This window comes from Petaurus breviceps, unplaced genomic scaffold (genome assembly GCF_028583685.1).
Source record: "Petaurus breviceps papuanus isolate PSGF00001 unplaced genomic scaffold, PetGlider_PUasm1.0 90879, whole genome shotgun sequence".
NCBI lineage: Eukaryota > Metazoa > Chordata > Mammalia > Diprotodontia > Petauridae > Petaurus > Petaurus breviceps.
This window is the reverse complement of record NW_027187368.1, coordinates 2,300,388-2,319,484: the sequence shown is the minus strand read 5'-3', so window position 1 is coordinate 2,319,484 and position 19,097 is coordinate 2,300,388. Positions and strand designations below refer to the sequence as shown.

The 19,097-nt window shown below is 40.8% G+C and overlaps 1 protein-coding gene across 1 annotated transcript in view; it reads right to left on the bottom strand.

Annotated features, from left to right (window-relative positions):
• Window positions 1–240: 240 nt before the first annotated feature.
• The window catches only part of TTLL11 (tubulin tyrosine ligase like 11), a 264,316-nt gene continuing 245,459 nt past the window's right edge, over window positions 241–19,097 (bottom strand). Inside the window, exon 9 of the mRNA XM_069073757.1 lies at window positions 241–11,416. Coding sequence (XP_068929858.1) covers window positions 11,127–11,416 — 290 coding nt within the window. The 3' untranslated portion in view covers window positions 241–11,126. The remainder of the gene's footprint in view (window positions 11,417–19,097) is intronic.

Genomic DNA, 19,097 nt, shown 5'->3' with positions numbered 1-19,097 from the left:
GCAGAGGAGTGGAAAGTGGCCAAGTTTGAGAATATTCTTTTCCCTCTGGAATATGAAAAGCAAATAGGTAAAGGATACTGAATAGAGAACTGGATTTGGGAGTCAGGAGTCCTGGGTTTGAATCCTGTCTCCAATACTTACTTGTTGTGTACACGTCATGTAATTTTTCTGAATCTGTTTCTTAAATTGTAAAATGGAGCAAAAATAATGGCATAATATACCTCATAGAAGTGTTGTGAATGAAATGTTATGGAAATGGATTTTTATTAGCATTGATCCAAATAAGTTTGCATGTTTAAAACAACAACAGTGCTCCAGCATCTATCAGAAAGAAACGCTTCTTACACCATGTCTATAAACTATGAGCCTTCAACTAATCATGCATTCATTAATTTATCAGCTGTGTGACCTTGAGCTAATCACCCTCTCTCAGTGCTTCTGGCAACTTTCTATGATTATAAGTTACAAAGCAGGTGCCATCTGCATTAGTAGAGTTTCTTTACCCACACTACTTATGTTGATAAATACACAGGCTCCTCCTTAAAAAAAAAAAAGAACAAATCACATTTCGATATTGCTTCAAGGCTTACCAAATACCCACAATTCTATGAGGTAGGTAAAAAACAAGGATTATTATCTCCATTTTACACATGAGGAAGTAAGGCTCTGATAGTTGATGTTTCTTATTCAGGGTCACATGGTTGATACATATTGTGGAAGGAATGTAGACCCAGGTTTCCAGTGCCAAGCTCAGCACTCTTCATTAGGCCATATCTGTCTGTCAAGCTGCAGATCTCTAGCTTCTTTCGAGACTCCGATGCAGACCCACCTTCTATTGATTGAAACCTTTTTGGATGCTTCTAGTTGCTAGGGCTTTCTCCTTTCAATTTATCTTAAATCTCTTTTGTATCCATTTTACAATGTATCGACAGGCACACATGTCATTTCCCCTGGACAGAGTCTAAGCTTCTTGAGGACAGGAATTGTTTCACTTTTGTCCATCTGGTCCTAACATCTACTGCAGTGCCTGGTACATGGTAGATATTGAATAAATGCTTGTTGATAAATTGATTCATAATAAATAAGAAAATGTCTTTACCCTCATGGAGCTTGCAATCTAGTGGAGGAAGGGGTAGTAATAAGACATGAAGAGATGAATATGAAATAAAATATTATAAGTGCCTAAACAGAATAACAAAATGCTAAGAGAACTGATGAGGGAGGGGCTGACAGAATCAAGGATGGTTTCATGAAGGAAGTGACATTTCACCCAGGCCTTAAAGGATGGGTAATGTTCCATAATCCTTTCTCACATTTCTAGTGATATGGCCAAGGGCAAGCCATTTAACTTACTTGTGCCTCAGCTTCCTCATCTATAAAATGGACATAAGAGTAAACTTCATAGAGTAATACCAATTATTGCCAACAAAGCATTGCATTTATTTAATTATATTCCTTCTAAGCATGCTTCTGTACCCAGGATTAAAGTGTTTGTTTTTCTTCCCAGTTCCAGTCACTATCTGTAGAAACTGGAAGGGAAAAAAATGAAGACACAACTGGATCAATCTAGGTGTCTTTCCGGTTATCCCAGTTCCGACTGGGCTCAGAGCCCTGCATGACCCCATTACTGCAAATGTTGTATCATAAACTGAAACACAGAACTGTTTGATTAGAAAGAATGGGGAACAGGAGAACACAATGTGTGCTGTGTGGGCATAATGTGCATGGCTCAGGGAAGTCTGGAAGGGCTGGATCCAATGAACCTCTCATTTGCCTCCTTCCTGCCTGTTTAAGAAATAGGTTTTGTTTCAGCCTTTCTAATGAAATGAACGGCCCAACAGTGGAACAGGGTGTTATGCAAGACAGAGATCTCCCTGTTAACTTGTTAGTATTTAAGCAGAGGATGGATGGCCATCAGGGAAGTTCAATAATTCAACAAACACTGTGCACCTCTTTTGTGCAAGACACTGGATTGGGGATACCAAATGTCACACCAAGGAGTTCATGGTTTGGGAGATTTTGTAGAATGACAATGTAAGATCCCTTCCAAGTCAAAATTTGAGTATTCCCTGTCTTCCTCTCTCATGGCACTGTTCCTATTCCTTTCAGATGTACAAAGAGCTGTTCTAAGCCTCCTTTTTTCTTCCCCAATTCCTTTTCTTCCTCTTAAAACCAATACAGAGAACTTAACCAGGACTGAGCATGTCTGGTGCTAGCTATGATACCTAAAAGAGCCCGTTTTCCATTCACTATGACCTGAATTGTAGCATGGTATTAAAGACTCATACTCAAAATTAAATTTTATAATCATAGAATCATGGAATTTCAAAGCTTCTAGGGACTTAGAGATCATCTAATCCAACAGGTGGAAACCAATACCCAGGAAGATAAGTAAGTATGTGGTATGCAACAACTAAGAATCTGGGTTCAAATGACTTTGGGCAAGTTATTTAAACACTCTGAATTTTAGCTTCCTCTTTTAGGAAAAGCAGAGAGTGGAACTAGTTGGTCTCTAAAGTCTGTAACTATAGAATCTAAAACTCTAAAACCCAGTCATCCTAATTGACTTGCTCAAGGTCACTTAAATAAGTGGTGAAGTTAGGTCTTAAATGAGATCTTCACATCAGTGATCTATGTATTACACTACTTTTTCTCACTGATGGACATTGGATATGTGTCCTGCCACTGAAGCTGGGAAAAATTCATTTTACTCTGACCTCTAAAAATAGTTTTCAGAGCAAATACCCACAAATTGGGGAGAAAAAAATCAGTAATTTTGCTATTTAGTCTTAAAATCTTTGTACACCTAGGAGCTTTAGAAAACCAGAGAAAAGCTCATTCTCTGTATGCTTTTTTTTTAAAGAAGGTATTATGGAGCCCAATTTTCTAGTTATAGAAAAATATGGACTTTAGGCTACCAGAGATGGAGGTAATTGGATCTGTTGACTATTCGACAAAGATCCTTTGTCTTCTGGAACAGGAAGAAAATTGGGCCGACTTTGTGAGTAAGAAATTCATACAACATATGAGAAATCTCTATTACATCCATCAAACAGACCATGAGATTGGCAGAAATATAAGGAAAGGCCAGACTTCAGGTTATTACACGTTGCAGTTAATTTATCTCACCTAGAGAAGAGGTTTTTTTTAATCTTATGGAAACAAATGAACACTTATGGAGAGGATTCCACTACAGCTAGGATCTAAGAAATGACACTCAAATTCATAATATCTCAAGTCCATTCTGATATAAGACTGTGTCTGTATAGGACATCAATCACTTGGTGAAAGAAACTGGAAGCGATTTTGAAGCAACACTCTGCCGATCATGAGACAAATGCCAGATGTCAAAGAAGGAGAAGTCACCATTTTTCAACTTATGAATGTCTTCAAATACTTTACAATGGGGGGGGGGTTAGGGAATGATCCTTTCAGCCTCCTCTGTTTTGACAGATGTCAAAATCCAAGGCTGGGGGTTTTATCTTTGTATGGCAATGAGTTTTAGAATAAGAAGGGGGAAGGCTGTGGAGGGATAAACCTAAATAAGTCTGTTAACTGCTCAGTACAGACAATATTTTTGTCCATGACAGATCCAGGAGAAGATACTGTCAATAAAATGGGTGGGCTGGGATTAGACTACAAAGAGTTGCTACCAGTAGCTATTCTGTCACTTATAATGGTCTCAAAGGGTTGCTTAGAATTTTGGATTTGGAAGGGATGTTAGGACACACAACATTTGAACCCTGAGCATAGATGGTTAATATGAGAAGGCACCTTAGAACATATAAGATTAGTGCTGAAGGGGATCTTAAGAGATCTGGTCCAACCCCCTTATTTTATAGTTGAGGAACTTGAAGTGTAGAGTAGTTAAGGGCAAATCTGGGCACAGAACTATAGCTCTACTCCTAGTTACTGGAAGGGCAAGGCCTTGCATGGAGAGTTTCTGACTTCCCAGTCTTTCCACTATTCTATGAAAGAATTCCATTTCAAGTCAACAATACTGATTGATTTCAAGTGCATTCTGCAACTTAAAGTGGAGTGGTCTGGGAACCAATTCTTTTTTTTTTTTTTTATTACTGACAGTTCATGTCAAATTTCTGAAGTCTGTGAAATAATAAAAAAAAATCCATGTGAAGAAACAAAATATAGTTCAAAATGGGAAACACAACAGAATGTCAAAACATAAGGATGGTTACATAACTCAGGGATGTATGCCCAACACAATAGAATTCTGTATTGAAATTTGTTCACTCATTTCAGTCCTGTATGACTCTTCATGACCCCATTTGGTATTTTCCTAGCAAAGATACTGGACTGGTTTACCATTTCCTTTTCCAGCTCATTTTACAGATGAGGTCCTGAGGCAAACAGGATCAAGTGACTTGCCCAGGATCACATAGCTAGTAAATGTCTCTGAGACCAGATTTGAACTCAGGAAGTTAAATCTTCCTGATTCCAGGCCCTGTATTCTATTCACTGCACCACCTAGCTGTTCTATATTGAAATTATGGTTGCCTAATTTGAAAACGACAACAACAAACCACATAACCCTGGTAAAAAAGGATTGAAAAGCCATATAATAATAGCTTACATTTACACCTGGCTTTATCATTTACAAAATACTATCCTCACAATCCCATGAGGTATGTAGTCTGAACATTTTACAGATTTGGAAATAGAAAGTCACACGATCATTTCAAATTAGTGGCAGAACTTAAGACTGTGTCCTAGTCTTCTGACTCCCAAGTCTAATGCTCTTCCTACTACACCAGTATGGCCTCTCCTATACAGGCTGGGTTGGAAAAAAATGAAAGACTAAGCCTAAACATATATGAAAATGATCTAATGTGCTGTCCACGTCCAACAAATGTAGAATAGGAAAATGTCAGTGACTAAGGAGCCATCATTTAGAGCAATGCTAAATAGGATAGGTGAAGTGACCTTGTTAGTATTTATTGGTTGGCACCTTCTTTGCAACGTAGAACCTTAAGAGTTACTCAAGGCCCTGAGAAGTGACTTGCCCAGGATCACACAGTCAGTATTGTGTCTGAGGCAGAATTTGGGGCTGAGCCTTCTTGGTTTCAAGGTCAATATTCTAGCCATTATATCATGCTACCTCTCAATTCATAACTAGGTGGAAATGTGGTACATTGAAATGAGTTCTGGGCTTTGAATCAAAGACCAGCCTCAGACTCTAGTTTTATCACTTCCTAGCTTATGCGACAAGCAAAACCCCTGCTGATTCTGAGCTGAGTTTCTTCCGCTTTAAGATGAGGATAATATTGACATTTACCTACCAACCTCCCAGTGTTGTGAAGAATCACACTCTAACGTGCTACAGAAATGTGCATTATCATAAACCATTCTGCCAAGATCGTCACACAGCCTGCAGCTCCTCCTGCTAATCCTAGACTTGAGCATGGGGTCCATGAATATGAATGCTGCAAAGAACCCTGGACTTAGTATCATAGTATGGTGATTTAAATATTGACTCTGCTACTTGCTGGATGTGTATCCTTGGATGGTCCCTTCATCTTTCTAGGCTTTAGTTTCTGCATCTGTAGAATGAAGGGGTTAGATTGGGTCAGGGGTTTTCTGGGGTCCCCTAAGCATGGGGATAGATTCAGGTGGTCTATGTATTAGTTAAAAAAATTTTTTTTGATAACTGCATTTCAATATAATTGGTTTCCTTTGTTAGTCTCAAGTATTTTATTTTGTGCATTTAACAGTTTGTGAATACAAGTTTGCTTGATGAAATCAGCAAAGTTGAAATAGAGGAGACACATTTTTCCATAATGTGGGCTATAATTATCTGGTGGAAATAACTGTGGTGAAGCATTGAGATGTTCAGGAAATCAGCTTTGTAAGATTTAAAGAAGAATTAAATAGTTCCAACTAGTATTAGGAGATGGGGAGATGGAAAAAACCCCTCATTTTAAAAAGTTATGAGGATTGGAGGATTTTTGTAGGAATAGTAATTCTAGCAGACGTGTGTATGGCATGGGCTGTTTTGGGGAGGGGAAGGGTTTACGGGGTTTTAACCAGACTTGTGATTTCACTGGAACTAGGAATTCCAGAAAAGGAAACTCTCTTTAGCAATTTTGATAAAAAATATGGCTAGCATTTATATAGTGCTATAAGTTTTGCAAAGTATTTTACAAATATCATCTCATCTTATTCTTACCATAACCCTGGGAGGCAGGTGCTTTTTATTATCTCCATTTTACAGATGAAGAAACTGAGGCAGATAGAGATTGACTTGTCAGGGTCCCATAGTTGGTAAGTGTCTGAGTCTGTCTGAACTCAGATCTTCCTGACTCCTGGTCCATTGCTCTTATCAATCTAGTGACCTCTTTAAGTTCTCAGATCAGCATTTCCTCTGCAATTAAGTGTGGTCTGAGTCATTAAGAGGGTGACTGATTTGTCTCAGATCACATACTAAGTGTGTGGCAGAAGGACTTGAACTGCCATCATCTGAGGTTAGCTTTCTCTCTACTAAGCCACAGCACTTCTGCATAACATGCTATGCTTGACAAAGCATACTCCACACATCTGTGAGATAGTTAGATAGTTATAAACTGCAGAGATGGGGCTGGAGCTTGATTTCTAGCTCAGAGCTTTTTTTTTCTTCTTAAAGCAATCGGGGTTAAGTAACTTGCTCAAGGTTACACGGCCAGGTGTTTCTGGGTGGGTGCCAAGTGTCTGAGCCTGGATTCGATCCCAGGTCATCCCAACTCTGGGACTTGCTGTGCTACCTGGCCGCCCACTTGGAGCTTTTTCAAATACATTAGGGGGTTCCTTGTAATGGGGCTCTAGGAACAGTGGTGGGATCCATAAAACACAAGGGGAGGACACTGTTTGTAACCTCAGCTAGGAATATTTCTCCCTTACTGCCTGGGCCATTTCTCTACACTAGTCTTCCTTACTCCAATGTTCCTGGGTAGCTGAAATGCCGATTGCCATGGAGCCTGCTAATGACAGTCTTAATTGGCCATCATATCATCATTGGATATCCCATGCTGACTGACAGTTCAGCTAGCCAGTGACAAGGGACCAATGAAAGATGGAGACCCCCTAGGCATGTCCTCTCCTTCTTTCTCCTTTCCTCTAAATCAACACAAAACAGAGGTCTCGGGAAGCAGACTGATAAAGCAGACTGTCTGCTTCCCTTATAAAAATGTTAGAGCAACAAAGAACACTCTGCAAGCCTTAGATACCAACTGCTTCCTACCAAAGCCTCAGTTAGCAACTCCACAACTCAGATAACCATCTGCTTAGTGTTGACTTTGCTATTTCACGAGTAACTGGGAGGGAACGGAGGGGATTGGAACAGGACAGAAAGGATGACTTCTAGATGGTGCCAAGACCTCTAAAGACCCAGTGTAGTTAAATCACTGGTCCCCACTAAGGGTCATCCTTTTTTAGAGATCGAATGGGAAGTTCCCTATATGATATGAGCTGAGGGGGCTGGGAAACTCCACTGCTTAAAATAGCATCTTCATTCCCCAGCCAACCTACAGCTGAACAAGAAACTCCACCATCAAAGGAATCCTTGTTACACTGGACTACTTAGCAGTATAAGTTCACAATATATAGAAACAAGGAAGGATTTACTAACCATCAGAGGAATTCAGCAATGTAATGAGGCTGCTTTGGGAGGTAATGAGTTCCCTATCACTAGGGGAATGTATTCAAGCCACAACTGGATGACTCACTCAGCAATAAATCTGGGTTCTGTTGCTTATTGTCTGTGACACCCTGGGCAAGATGTCTTGCCCCTCTGGACTCATTCAGTTTCATCATCTATAAAATGAAGGCATTTGAGTAGATGATATCTAAGCCCCTTTATAACCACAAATCCTACACTTCCAAGGGTCCACTGTGGTCCTCTGCTCCCTTGCCCTGCATTTCTCAAACACCTCTCTCCATACCTTCTAATGGCAGGTTAGCAAAGCAACCTTTCTAGAGTCTGTCTGACTCTGGAGCGCCTTTGGCCTACATTACAATTCTCCCTTTCTGACAGAAGTGGGCCTGTTAACAGACTGATTTCTGATCACATGACAGCTTCAGAGGTATGTAAAGAAAAGACAGAGTGAGGCCCCTATTATAGCCTGGCAATAGAACAGCCTGTAAATCCTTGATATTAGGGCAGAACAAGATAAAGGGGCCCTAAGCCATCACTGTCAGGCACCGGAATAAAGTTAGCTTTGTAAGGTACGTACATCATTTCCTTAATAATCACCATGAAGACATAGCATCCTACAGAGAAAAGCTAGGCTTCCTCACATTCACACCTGCAAAAAAAGCAGCATCTTTTATGGGGAAAATTCACGTTGGGAAAAAAATAGAATATGATATACAAGGCATATTGTCTAATGATAAGCTGTGACGGACTAAAAGAATATTCCTGGCTGTGAAAACAGATATTTACAATATCATTCAAAATCAGGCAATGTGAAGCTTCTTCTCTCCAAACTCTACTGACATATGGGAGATTCAACTGCAACACACCATATCCAACTTTTCTGGATAATCTAAGATTTCCCCCTTGTATATTATATGTTCTAACCAAAGTGGGATGACTGGAAATATCCCCTGAAGATAACTCCTTCAGAGCTCTGCCCCTTTATTCATAATGACTGGCATCTTCCTCATCTGCCTGTCTCTATCCTTCCCATCTTCCCAGGACTAGCTCATGGGCCACACTTTCCATGAAACCATTCAGATGCCCTTAAATCATGATTTCCCTAAGTTTAGAGTGAGTCTACCTTTCTCCTCCTATGCACTTAGGACATTCCAGTTTGTACCATAATCATCTGGGTTAGCTATCTATAGTTATCTATTTTAACTCCCCTATTAGCATAGTGCCATAGTAGTTGCTTACAAACTTCATGTTGATTGAGTGACTGATCATTAAATTATAAATTTCTTGCCAAAAGGGCTGCAGTCTTGCTAACCTTTGTAAGACCTATAAGAGGACTTTGGACTTGGTGTGGAAAGTTGAAGACTTGGGTCCCAGCCCTGCCATCAGGTGACTTTTGGCAAATCATTCCCTTTCTTGGGGTCTCAATATCTTCTGAAGACGGAATGCCCTGAATCAGATGATCTCCAAGTACCCCTCTGGTTTGAATACCCAATGCTTTATATTCTAACATTCTACATACTGGACTCTAAGGGCCCTTCCAGGTTTCACATTCTATTACTCAAATTCTATTTGGTGCTTAAGAAGCTTATTAAATAAATAAGTGATGTTTTATAGCTAAAAGCTGCTAGGTATTGGCATTATCATGCTTTTTTTTTTTTTTAAGCAATCAGGGTTAAGTAACTTGCTCAAGGTTACACGGCCAGTTATTTCTGGGTGTGGTGCTGAGTATCGGAGCCCAGATTTGATCCCCAGGTCATCCCGACACTGGAGCCGGTGCTCTTTACTCGCTGAGCCACCTGGCCGCCCCTAAGCAATTGGGGTTAAGTAACTTGCTCAAGGTTACACGGCCAGGTGTTTCTGGGTGGGTGCTAAGTGTCTGAGCCTGGGATTCGATCTCCAGGTCGTTCTGACACTGGAGCCGGTGCTCTTACTCGCTGTGCTACCTGGCCGCCCCATTATCATGCTTTTTGAAAAACAAAATTTCAAAAAGGATAAGAAGTTCTAGTTCTGTGCACAGACTTGGTTGTGTTCCAAAGAAGATAGCAAGCTATGCTTAAATGCTTTGAATAAGTCTTTTGCCATGAAATCTATTTGTTACCTGGAGTAAAGGTTTCTCTAAGTTTTGTTTCCATCCCTGTACTATATAGGAATATTAATTACTGTTAACAGGGTCTCCTGAACAAATTATTACAGTTAAGAGAGGCACCAGAATGTTGAGCTGCTGAAATCTGCAGCACAGCCATCCCTGAATACAAAGGCTAGAGACACCTGGAGATGTAGGGGTAGTATGTTGTTAGAGAATGTGCTCTAGTCTGGGAGTGCAGAGACCTGAGTTCCAGTGCTGGCTCTGCCACCTCCTAGACCTGGGCCTTAATTTTCCCATTTGTAAAAGCAGGAACTAGAACACATAGTTTCTAAAGTCTCTCTTAGCCCTGATTTTCTTTAGTCTAGAATTTGATGCTCTAAGATTCCTGCTCCCTCTAACATTTGATGTTCCTGCATTCTGTGCTCTCAGTTGCTCTCCTTCTAGCTCTAACATACTTTTTTTTCCCTTTAGTATTTTAATGTTCTTTTCATCTCTGATATTCTATGCCCTTCATTCTAGTATTTTCTACTCCAAGATCCCTTTCAATTCTAAGATTCCATCCTGCAAAATTAGCTTCTTTTTAAAACTAGAACCAAAGATTTCCTGAGGAGTAAGCAGAAGGGGCTACCTCTTTTCTTTCTCTTGTTCCAAACCTTAGTGGCAAAGTGGCTTGTCCTTCTAACAAGTCTTCATCATACATACCATCTACAAAGCTCCAGAGCAGGTGTAATTTCAGTGTTTTGGTATAAAAACCAAATTTCCCAGAGTATACCCACTAAGCAGCACCACCCCAAATCTATGGTTCTGAAATGTCAAACTAGAAAATTTACTCGCTTTGCAGAAATGGGGCCAACTAATCCAAAACACTAGGTGAACTCATTGAGACACATGCACATATATTAGGGTCTGCAGATTTGCATACTCCTACTTGATTCTCCCAAATCATTTTCTACCCAATGATGGAGGGTGACACAAAATGGCTCTTGGTTCTTGAAGAGGCCACAGAAACCCTGAGATTTCTTTTCCTTGGGCTGTCTCCTCCATGGCTATCATCCCCAGGAGTCAGTGGTCTTGACAGTATCAATTCATTTCCACTATCTTCATATGTGGTATTCCATAAAGTAAGAAGGATGGCCTTTGTCACAGAAGGTACATAGTCCATCCACTGATGAACTGAAAAAGAAGGGCTGGGGTCACAGGCAGTTGTATACAGGGCATTCACTTTTGGAAGCGTGGAACTCGGGGAAATGGGAAATAAATAGGTGAGAGCATTTAGCAAAAGAAAAACTTGGCATTCCACATTTCACCAGCAGCCACATGCTCATGGGGTGGGGAGCCCTCATCAGCCCTGACACTCTCTATGAGTTTCTTCTTCCATACCAAAGTGCCATCCCCTCAAGACTGAGGATGTCTGTAGTGGGCAAATTTATTGGCAGTGTTATTTCGGGGAAGGAAAGACCCATTTGGCGGCTGGGTGAGAGGGAGCCTTTCTTGGGAAGAACTGCTGGTGGGAGGCCTGCCAGAAGAGGTGCCTTTGCTGTACAGTAGGCGTTTCTCATCCAGCAGGGTCAGGTGGTATTCACACAGGTCAACCAAGGAGGCAACTTGCTCTTGCAGTGATGAATGCTTGAACCTTCTCTGGGCCAGGAAGAAGAATGCTTCCACAAAGGCTTGCAGACACATACCTGGGGGACAAAATGAGTTCAAATTAGGTGGAGAGAATCCAGAGCTTCCTTACAGGCTGGGGGCTCAACATTCAAAGCTCCCATCAATCAGGGAAAAACAATATTATTGCTATTAATAATGATAATAACATTAGCCTATAGTTACTTAGTGCTCTGTATACATTTTTTTTTTCTGGAACTGGATGAGAGGCAACATGATGAAAGAAAAAGGGCACTGAACTTGGAGTCTGCAAGACCTAGGTATGAATGGTCACTTTAACACTAGATGAGTGAGTGACCACGGGCAAGTCAAGTAATTTCTCTAAGTCTTGGTTTCCTCATCTGCCAAATAAGGATTTGATTCAATTCAAGAAACCTTTACTAAATACCTCTTATGTTCAAGGCATCATGCAGGGTACTGAAGACACCAAGATTTTTAAAAATTATATAGTCCTTATTCTCAAAGAACTTACCATTGACTGGACACAGGAAAGATGACATGTACACAGATGAGTATTATACAAGGTAGGATGTGATGGCAGCAAAGAAAACATCCAGGCAGGGGACTCTAGGAACATTGGGTGAGGGAAAGTGGAGTGGCTTAGAGGTTTCATGAAGGATGTGGTGCCCAAGGCTAGCCCTGAAGGAAGAAAAGTCTTCTAAAAGGGGGTAATGAGCTTCAGTCTTGGGGCCTAGACATGAGGCAGCAGAGAATATGCTGAGTTTGGGGAACTTGTTTACAGACCAGTTTAGTGGAAATGTAGTGAGTGAGGGGGAATGATATAAAATAAGGCTAAGAAAGAAAGGCAGAGCCAGTTGACAGAGGATAGCAAATGACTGGCTAACACATTGGAATATTATCCCATAAGCAAAGGTGACCTACAAGTTTTTTAGTCCCTGAGTGACATCATCAGCCCTGAACACAGGGAAGGTCATTTTGTCAGCTCCGTGAAGGATGGGCTAGAGAGAAGAGAGAGTGGATGCAGGGAGCCCAGTTAAGAAGTTATTACAATAATACTTACATAATGTACAACATGGGATTGTGAAATGCTCTAGAAATGTAAGTTATTATTCATCTTCATGACATTCCTAGGAACTAAGCTGATTGTTATTCTGCTTTTCCAGATTTTGACAAACACTTAGGTTTGAGTCCCAGCTCTGCTACTAGTAGCTGTGTGGAGACCTTGGAAATGAGGATACTTCTAATGGCACCTAGATGCTAATAACAGACAGTAATAATAACTAAAAATGAAGATTCTAATAACCACTCCCATTCCTATAATGCTGTAAATATTAGTGCTTTCTTTAAACTATCATCATGAACTAGGTAGTGTGTTATTATCTCCTTTTTATAGGTGAGGAAATTGAGAGTGAAAAAGGTGATATAATTTGCCCATGGTTACACAGTTTGTATTAGAGCTGAACCTTGAACCCTCCAGGTCTTTTGATTCCCAGTCTAGTGCTCATTTCATGAAACTGCTTACTCCCTTAAATGCTTGTTATGAGAAAATGCACTTAAGCTATTTGTTGTAGGTTATACAGTTAGTAAAAATGGCAGACCTGAGATTCAAACTCAGGCTTTCTGACTCCAAGTCCAATCCAATCATATCACAAAAATGAGCCTATTAAAATCTAAGCAATCGATATCACTGTCAAAAACAAAGCCTTCTCTCTGTCCAAAATTCTTCATTGAGGCATGAAAGTCTATGTTTTCTCTCAGTGAAAGTGGAAAGGAAATCTTTTCTAGGTAAGTATCAGATTTTGTCAGCCCTCTCGGAGAAAGGTGGCAGGCACCAAAGCCAGAATGGAATTTCACACAGCATTTTAGACCAGATTGGCTCAGAGGGGGTGGGGAGGATAAGATATTTTGGATCAGGGTCTTTGTTTTAGATACGTCCAGCTAGGAGAAGTCAATTATTCTACTCATATAACCCTAGTCAGGAGTTGGCTGGCTTTGTAAATACTATATTATTTATATGCCCTAGGCTCTATCTGATCAATTATTTTTTCTGCATAAACCCTCCTCTCAGCCCTTTGGGCTGAGCAAACACATTGCTATTTATTTCTCTCCCCTTCTCCCCCTTACCTATCCCCCCAATTCAAGTTAAGCAGAGTTTTCGTTTTACTACAACTCACTTCAGAGTTCTTCCAAGTTACTTGCTCAGTCTGTAATTGACAGGAAAAGTTGTGAAAAGAAAACACTTCCACTAAACAAACAAACAAAACCAAAACTCTGGACAGATGTAGAGGAGGAGGAGGATCGACATGATCTATAAGGTTTTCCCCATCTCTGACATTCTCAGATTCAATTATGTGAAGACATGTTTAGAAAAGCATCAGGCATCAAGGAATGAGGCAACCATCTGAACACAATCAGGGTTGGTACCTAATAGGATCTTTAAACAGAGAATGCTATAACAGAGGAATGGTAGCTCTTAGGGAAACCTTACTACATAGAAATGTTGGAATACATACTATAAAGCATGGCATGTTAGACCTGAAATGGACTTTAGAATGTGAAAACGCAGGATATAGAATGTTAGAACAGAACACAGAAGAGACCTTAGATATTTACATTATAATCTCATTTGGCAAATAAGGAAATTCAATCCCAGAGAGGTGAAATTATTTGCCACAGGTCACATGGTTAGTTTGTACTAACTATTCATGCCCCAAACACTCCTACTGAAGGGAAAGGGCCTCTGTATAATGAGCGACTTCATTTCACCACCATCACCATCATCATCCTACCACCAACTTTCTCCCACACGATGTAATGGAAAGACTTAACATCTGGAGTTAAAGAACCAGGCTTCAAATCTTAGCTGACTACCTATGTGACTGAGGCAAGTCATTTAACTTCTCTGGGATTTAGCTTCTTCTTCTGTAAAATGAGGTTAGGCTAAATGACCTTAGAGGGCCTTTCTGGCTCCAAGCCTATGATCATAATTGCCATAACTTATATATACAGTGTTTTATGGTGATAAAGCAAGACTGGTACTCCCATTTACATAGTGATGTGCCCCCACAACAACCTTGGAAGGCGAACAGTGCAAGCATTTTTAAAAAATTTATTTTTGGTTTTCAACAATCACTTTCATAAGTTTTAAATTTTCTCTCCCTCCCTCCCCAAGACAGCATGCAATCTGATGAGGGCTCTACACATACATTTCTATTAAACACATTTTCACATTAGTCATGTTGCATAGAAGAATTATAATGAATGGGGGAAACCAGTGCAAGCATTTAAAAAAAATTTTTTTTTTTTTGCTTTTTGGAGGGGGGAAGGTAGGGCAATTGGGGTTAAGTGACTTGCCCAAGGTCACATGGCTAGTTTTGTGTTAAGTGTCTGAGGCCAGATTTTAACTCAAGTCCTCCTGACTCCAGGGCTGGTGCTCTATTCACTGTGCCACCTAGCTGCCCCAAGTACAAGCATTTTTAATCTTCATTTTACAGATGAGGAAACTGAGGTTCAGAAAGATTAAGTGACCTACCTGCTTAAGCTGATGAGTGGAATATATGTACCTTCTGGATGTCATGCTCATTCTCTATATAGAAATTGTTTTCCCCACAATTTCCTTGTATGATCAGAGTGAAAGATGGTGTAAAAAGTAACCTGAAGGGCAAGTGACTGACACATTTGATGAACAGGATAGGGTCAGTGACATGTTGGAGTATTCACAAACTATTTCAGTGGGACAGAGTAGGCTAGCAAAGAAATAATTGGTCCCACAACTGCTGATTCTAAAAGGCTATAAAATCTAGTTGATGAGAGATCCTCCTGGCCTCAGAGAGGCAAATGGAAAGAAGTCTAACTCATGCCAACATGGACTGAGTCTCAGACAAGCAAATCTTTAGTTGAAAAGGGTTTGGGAAAGGTGTTGAGGTGAGGGAGAAGTAAAGAGGTAAAATGTCTTTTAAATAATCTAGGCTACAAGGTATCTAGTAATAATGTGAATCACTATAGGAAAGTCACTGTATCACATTAGGAAAAGCCCCGCTACATTTTAGGTTTAGATTTCTAATGTCCCTTCATCTCTAATAAACGAGAGGGTGTGGGATATAGCAGGAGGAGTACTGAGCAGGAAGCCAGAAGCTCTTAGTTCTGGTACTGGCTTCACTGCTTACCAGTTCGGTGACCATGGGCAAGTAAAAGGCTGACACTCAGAATGCTCAGGAGACCTTGGTTCTAACCCCAATTCTAACACTGACTTGCTGTTGTGATCTTGGGCAAATTACTTAACTCTACAGGGCTGAGAGTTCTCCAGATGCAGAGTGAGGGTGGAGGGCTGAACTAGAGTAGACAATCTCTAAGGTCCAGGACTTGTATGATTATGAGGAGTTTCACCTCCCCACCCAAGTCATTGCAGTGTGGTGAGGATCAGATGAGAAAATGCAGGGCAAAGCACTTTGTAAACAAAGAAGGCCCAAAGGAGGGCTATGGTAATGATCTTGAAAATAACAGTTTCAATTTCTGTAGTGCTTTAAGACTGACAAAGGGATTCCTCATAATAACCTTGGAAGGTGATAGCACAAGGATTATTTCCTAGATGAGGAAGGTAAAGCTCAGAGAGGTTAAGCAAGTTGTTCATTTTTGCAGAGCTAGTCAGTGGAAGAGCCTGGATGCAAATCCAGGACTCCTGAATGCAGGTTCATTTTGTACCATGTCACATAATCTGTTTTGTCATTTGCTTAGTTTAATGTCTTAATACATTCTAGCCATAAATATTATTACATATGTCTGAGTCTATATCGATAAATCTAAGACCCTGTGACCATAGATTTTCCCTTTTTTGTTTCCTCTCATAATAGTCTAATTTCCAAATAGGCCCTAATCACTCAGATGTGGGAGGAACACAGCATCTCCTCCATTTTTGGCAAGTCCTGTTGCTCAGGGCAAGGACATGACTCTAGTATGAGGGGGTTTTTTCTCTTTTTTCTTTTCCTGCCAACAACAATCCAGTGCTGAGAGATTTGAGAATTGATCATAGTGATAGGAGTCCAAGGTCAGTCAAGGTAAGGCCTGAGCCTGTACACTGCACAACAAGTCAATGTACATACAGACACCAGAATCCTCTTACTTAAATGTCACAAGAAAAACATGTCTGGAGCAAAAAAGATGACTCTGAAGGGTAGAATCAGAGATATAACTTGAAATCCTGGTATCAGATGAAATCAGTTGAAGGAAAAATTCTGACCTGTGACCCCACAGGAGTTAGTATGGATGGAAGGTAGGCCCTTGGAAAAAGGGTTTGACCACAAATGAAGCTGTGGGGAAGAGGGGATGACCTATCCCTATTCTCCCTTTTCCCCCAAATTTTATTGGCCTGAAACCCTGCTCCCTACATACCCTCTCCCGAGACCTGGCCTTCCCCATCGATCTTTACAAGATCAGTGGAGAACCTGCAAGTATGTGGATGACAAGTCTCTGAACTACAGTGGGGAGAAAGCAACTCCTTCCCCATATCAGTGCCCATGTAAAGCTTCAGCTGCCCAATCGTAGTTATGACTCTGAGGAGGAAGAAGTCTATTTAAAGAATTTAGGTCACAGGAAGCAGGAAAAAAAGAAGGTGCAAGAGCATTAGTAGTAGTAGAAATGGGAGTCATTGCCTATGGGGCTTCTTTTTAGATGATCAAATGAGATAAATGTATGTAATGTGTTATGTGAACCTTAAAGTGCTATATTTTATCTCTTTTTTGTTGTTGTTATGAAGTCTCTATTTCATGATGCAGAGTAGGTAGGTCCAAATAATCTCGAAAGCCCCTTGCAGTTCTAAAATTCTGTTTTGTTCTATTTTCTAAGATTCTTTTAGAGCTTTCAAGTTCTATATACACCTGAGAAAGTGTGTATGCTGTGCAGCTAAAGTACTCCAGACCTGAATTCTTATCTGTTCCTTTACTTCTACTGCTAACTATGATCTCCATAAATCTATATGAAGGACCATAAGAAGAAATAGATCAATTTGCAGGTGGATCTAACTCAGTTGCAAAGAGAGAAATGGGACCTGCCCAAATATAGAGAAAGGCTTGACCCAGGGCTTAAAATTTAATAAAACTAAATTAAAAATACATTTCCTGAGTTTAAAAAGAGTGAGTTCAAAGAAAAGTTGATTTTTAAAAAACTATCACTCCAGGGGGGTGGAGCCAAGATGGCTGAGAAGAAGCAGGACCTCCCCACTGTTCCTGCTTCCACCTTCCCCAATCCATGTAAAAAGGGGACTCTAAACAAACTTTGGAGCTGCAGAACCCACAAAATGACACAGAGAAGCTAACCTCCCACTGAGGACAGCCCGGCAGGCTGGCAGGAACGGCCACAGAGCTCTGGGAGCCGAGTCCAGCCCCACGCCCAGGCTTTAGCCCCAGGGCAGGCCTGACCAGCCTCAGCTGGAGGGACTCCAGAATAGCAGCAGCTGTGGCCCTTTCCAGATTTTTCAACACACAGATGCGAAGGACAAGGTGAGAGGTTAGTGCAGTCTGGACTTTGGGACCAGTAAGTGGGAGTGCGTGGCTTTTGTCCCCCAGGGTGAGAAGCCACTGAGGCACCACACAGCCAGCCAGCGCCACATGGCAGCTTCAGCTCCTGGCCTGCAGAGTGTAGGGGGACCAAGCACCAGTCTGAGGGGTAATCGCTGAAAGCCATGATCAAAAAAAAGAACCTAGAGATCATCCTTCAAGAAATTCTCAAGGAAAATTGCCCTGATGTTTTAGAACCAGAGGGCAAAATAGAGGTTGAAAGAATCCACCGATTACCTCCTGAAAAAGATCCCAAAAAGAAAACTCCTAGGAATATTATAGCCAGGTTCCAGAATTCCCAGATTAAGGAGAGAATATTACAAGCAGCCAGGAAGAAACAATTTGAATATTGTGGAAACGCAATCAGGATAATCCAGGATCTGGCAGCTTCTACACTGAGGGATTGAAGGGCTTGGAATATGATATTCCGGAGGTCAAAGGAGCTGGGATCAAAACCAAGAGTCACCTACCCAGCAAAACTGAGTATCATGTTTCAGGGGAAAATATGGTCATTCAGTGGAATAGAGGACTTTCAAGCATTCTTGCTGAAAAAACCAGAGTTGAACAGAAAATTTGACATTCAGATACAAGAAGCAAGAGAAGCATGAGAAGGTAAACAGGGAAAAGAAATCATAAGGAACTTATTAAAGTTGAACTATTAACATTCCTACCTGGCAAAACAATAATTGTAACTTATGAAACCTTTCTCAGTAGTTGAAGGGAATAGAAATATGTGTGTGTGTCTACATATGAGGGTATATGGGCATATGAATACATATGTGAATGTGTGTATATATACTTACAGGTATACATAGATAGAGGGCACAGGACCAATTTAACAGGAAGGGATGATACTTAAAAGGTGAAATTAAGAGGTGAGAGAGGAATATAATGAGAGGAGATGGGGAGAGACAGAATGGGGTCATACAGAAGAGGCAAGGGAAAATGGTTACAATGGAGGGGAAGAATGGAATGGAAAGGGTCAACCTTATTCCCATTGAATTTGGCTTGGGGAGGGAATGAAAAACACATGAAATAGGGTATCTCACCCTACAGGAGAGTAGGGGGGGAAGGGGATGAGAGGGGGGATGATGAAAGGGAGGGCAGCCTAGGGGGGGAGGGAAGTTGGAAGCACACACTTTTGAAAAGGGACGGGATCAAAGTAGAGAATAGAACAAGTGGGAGGTGG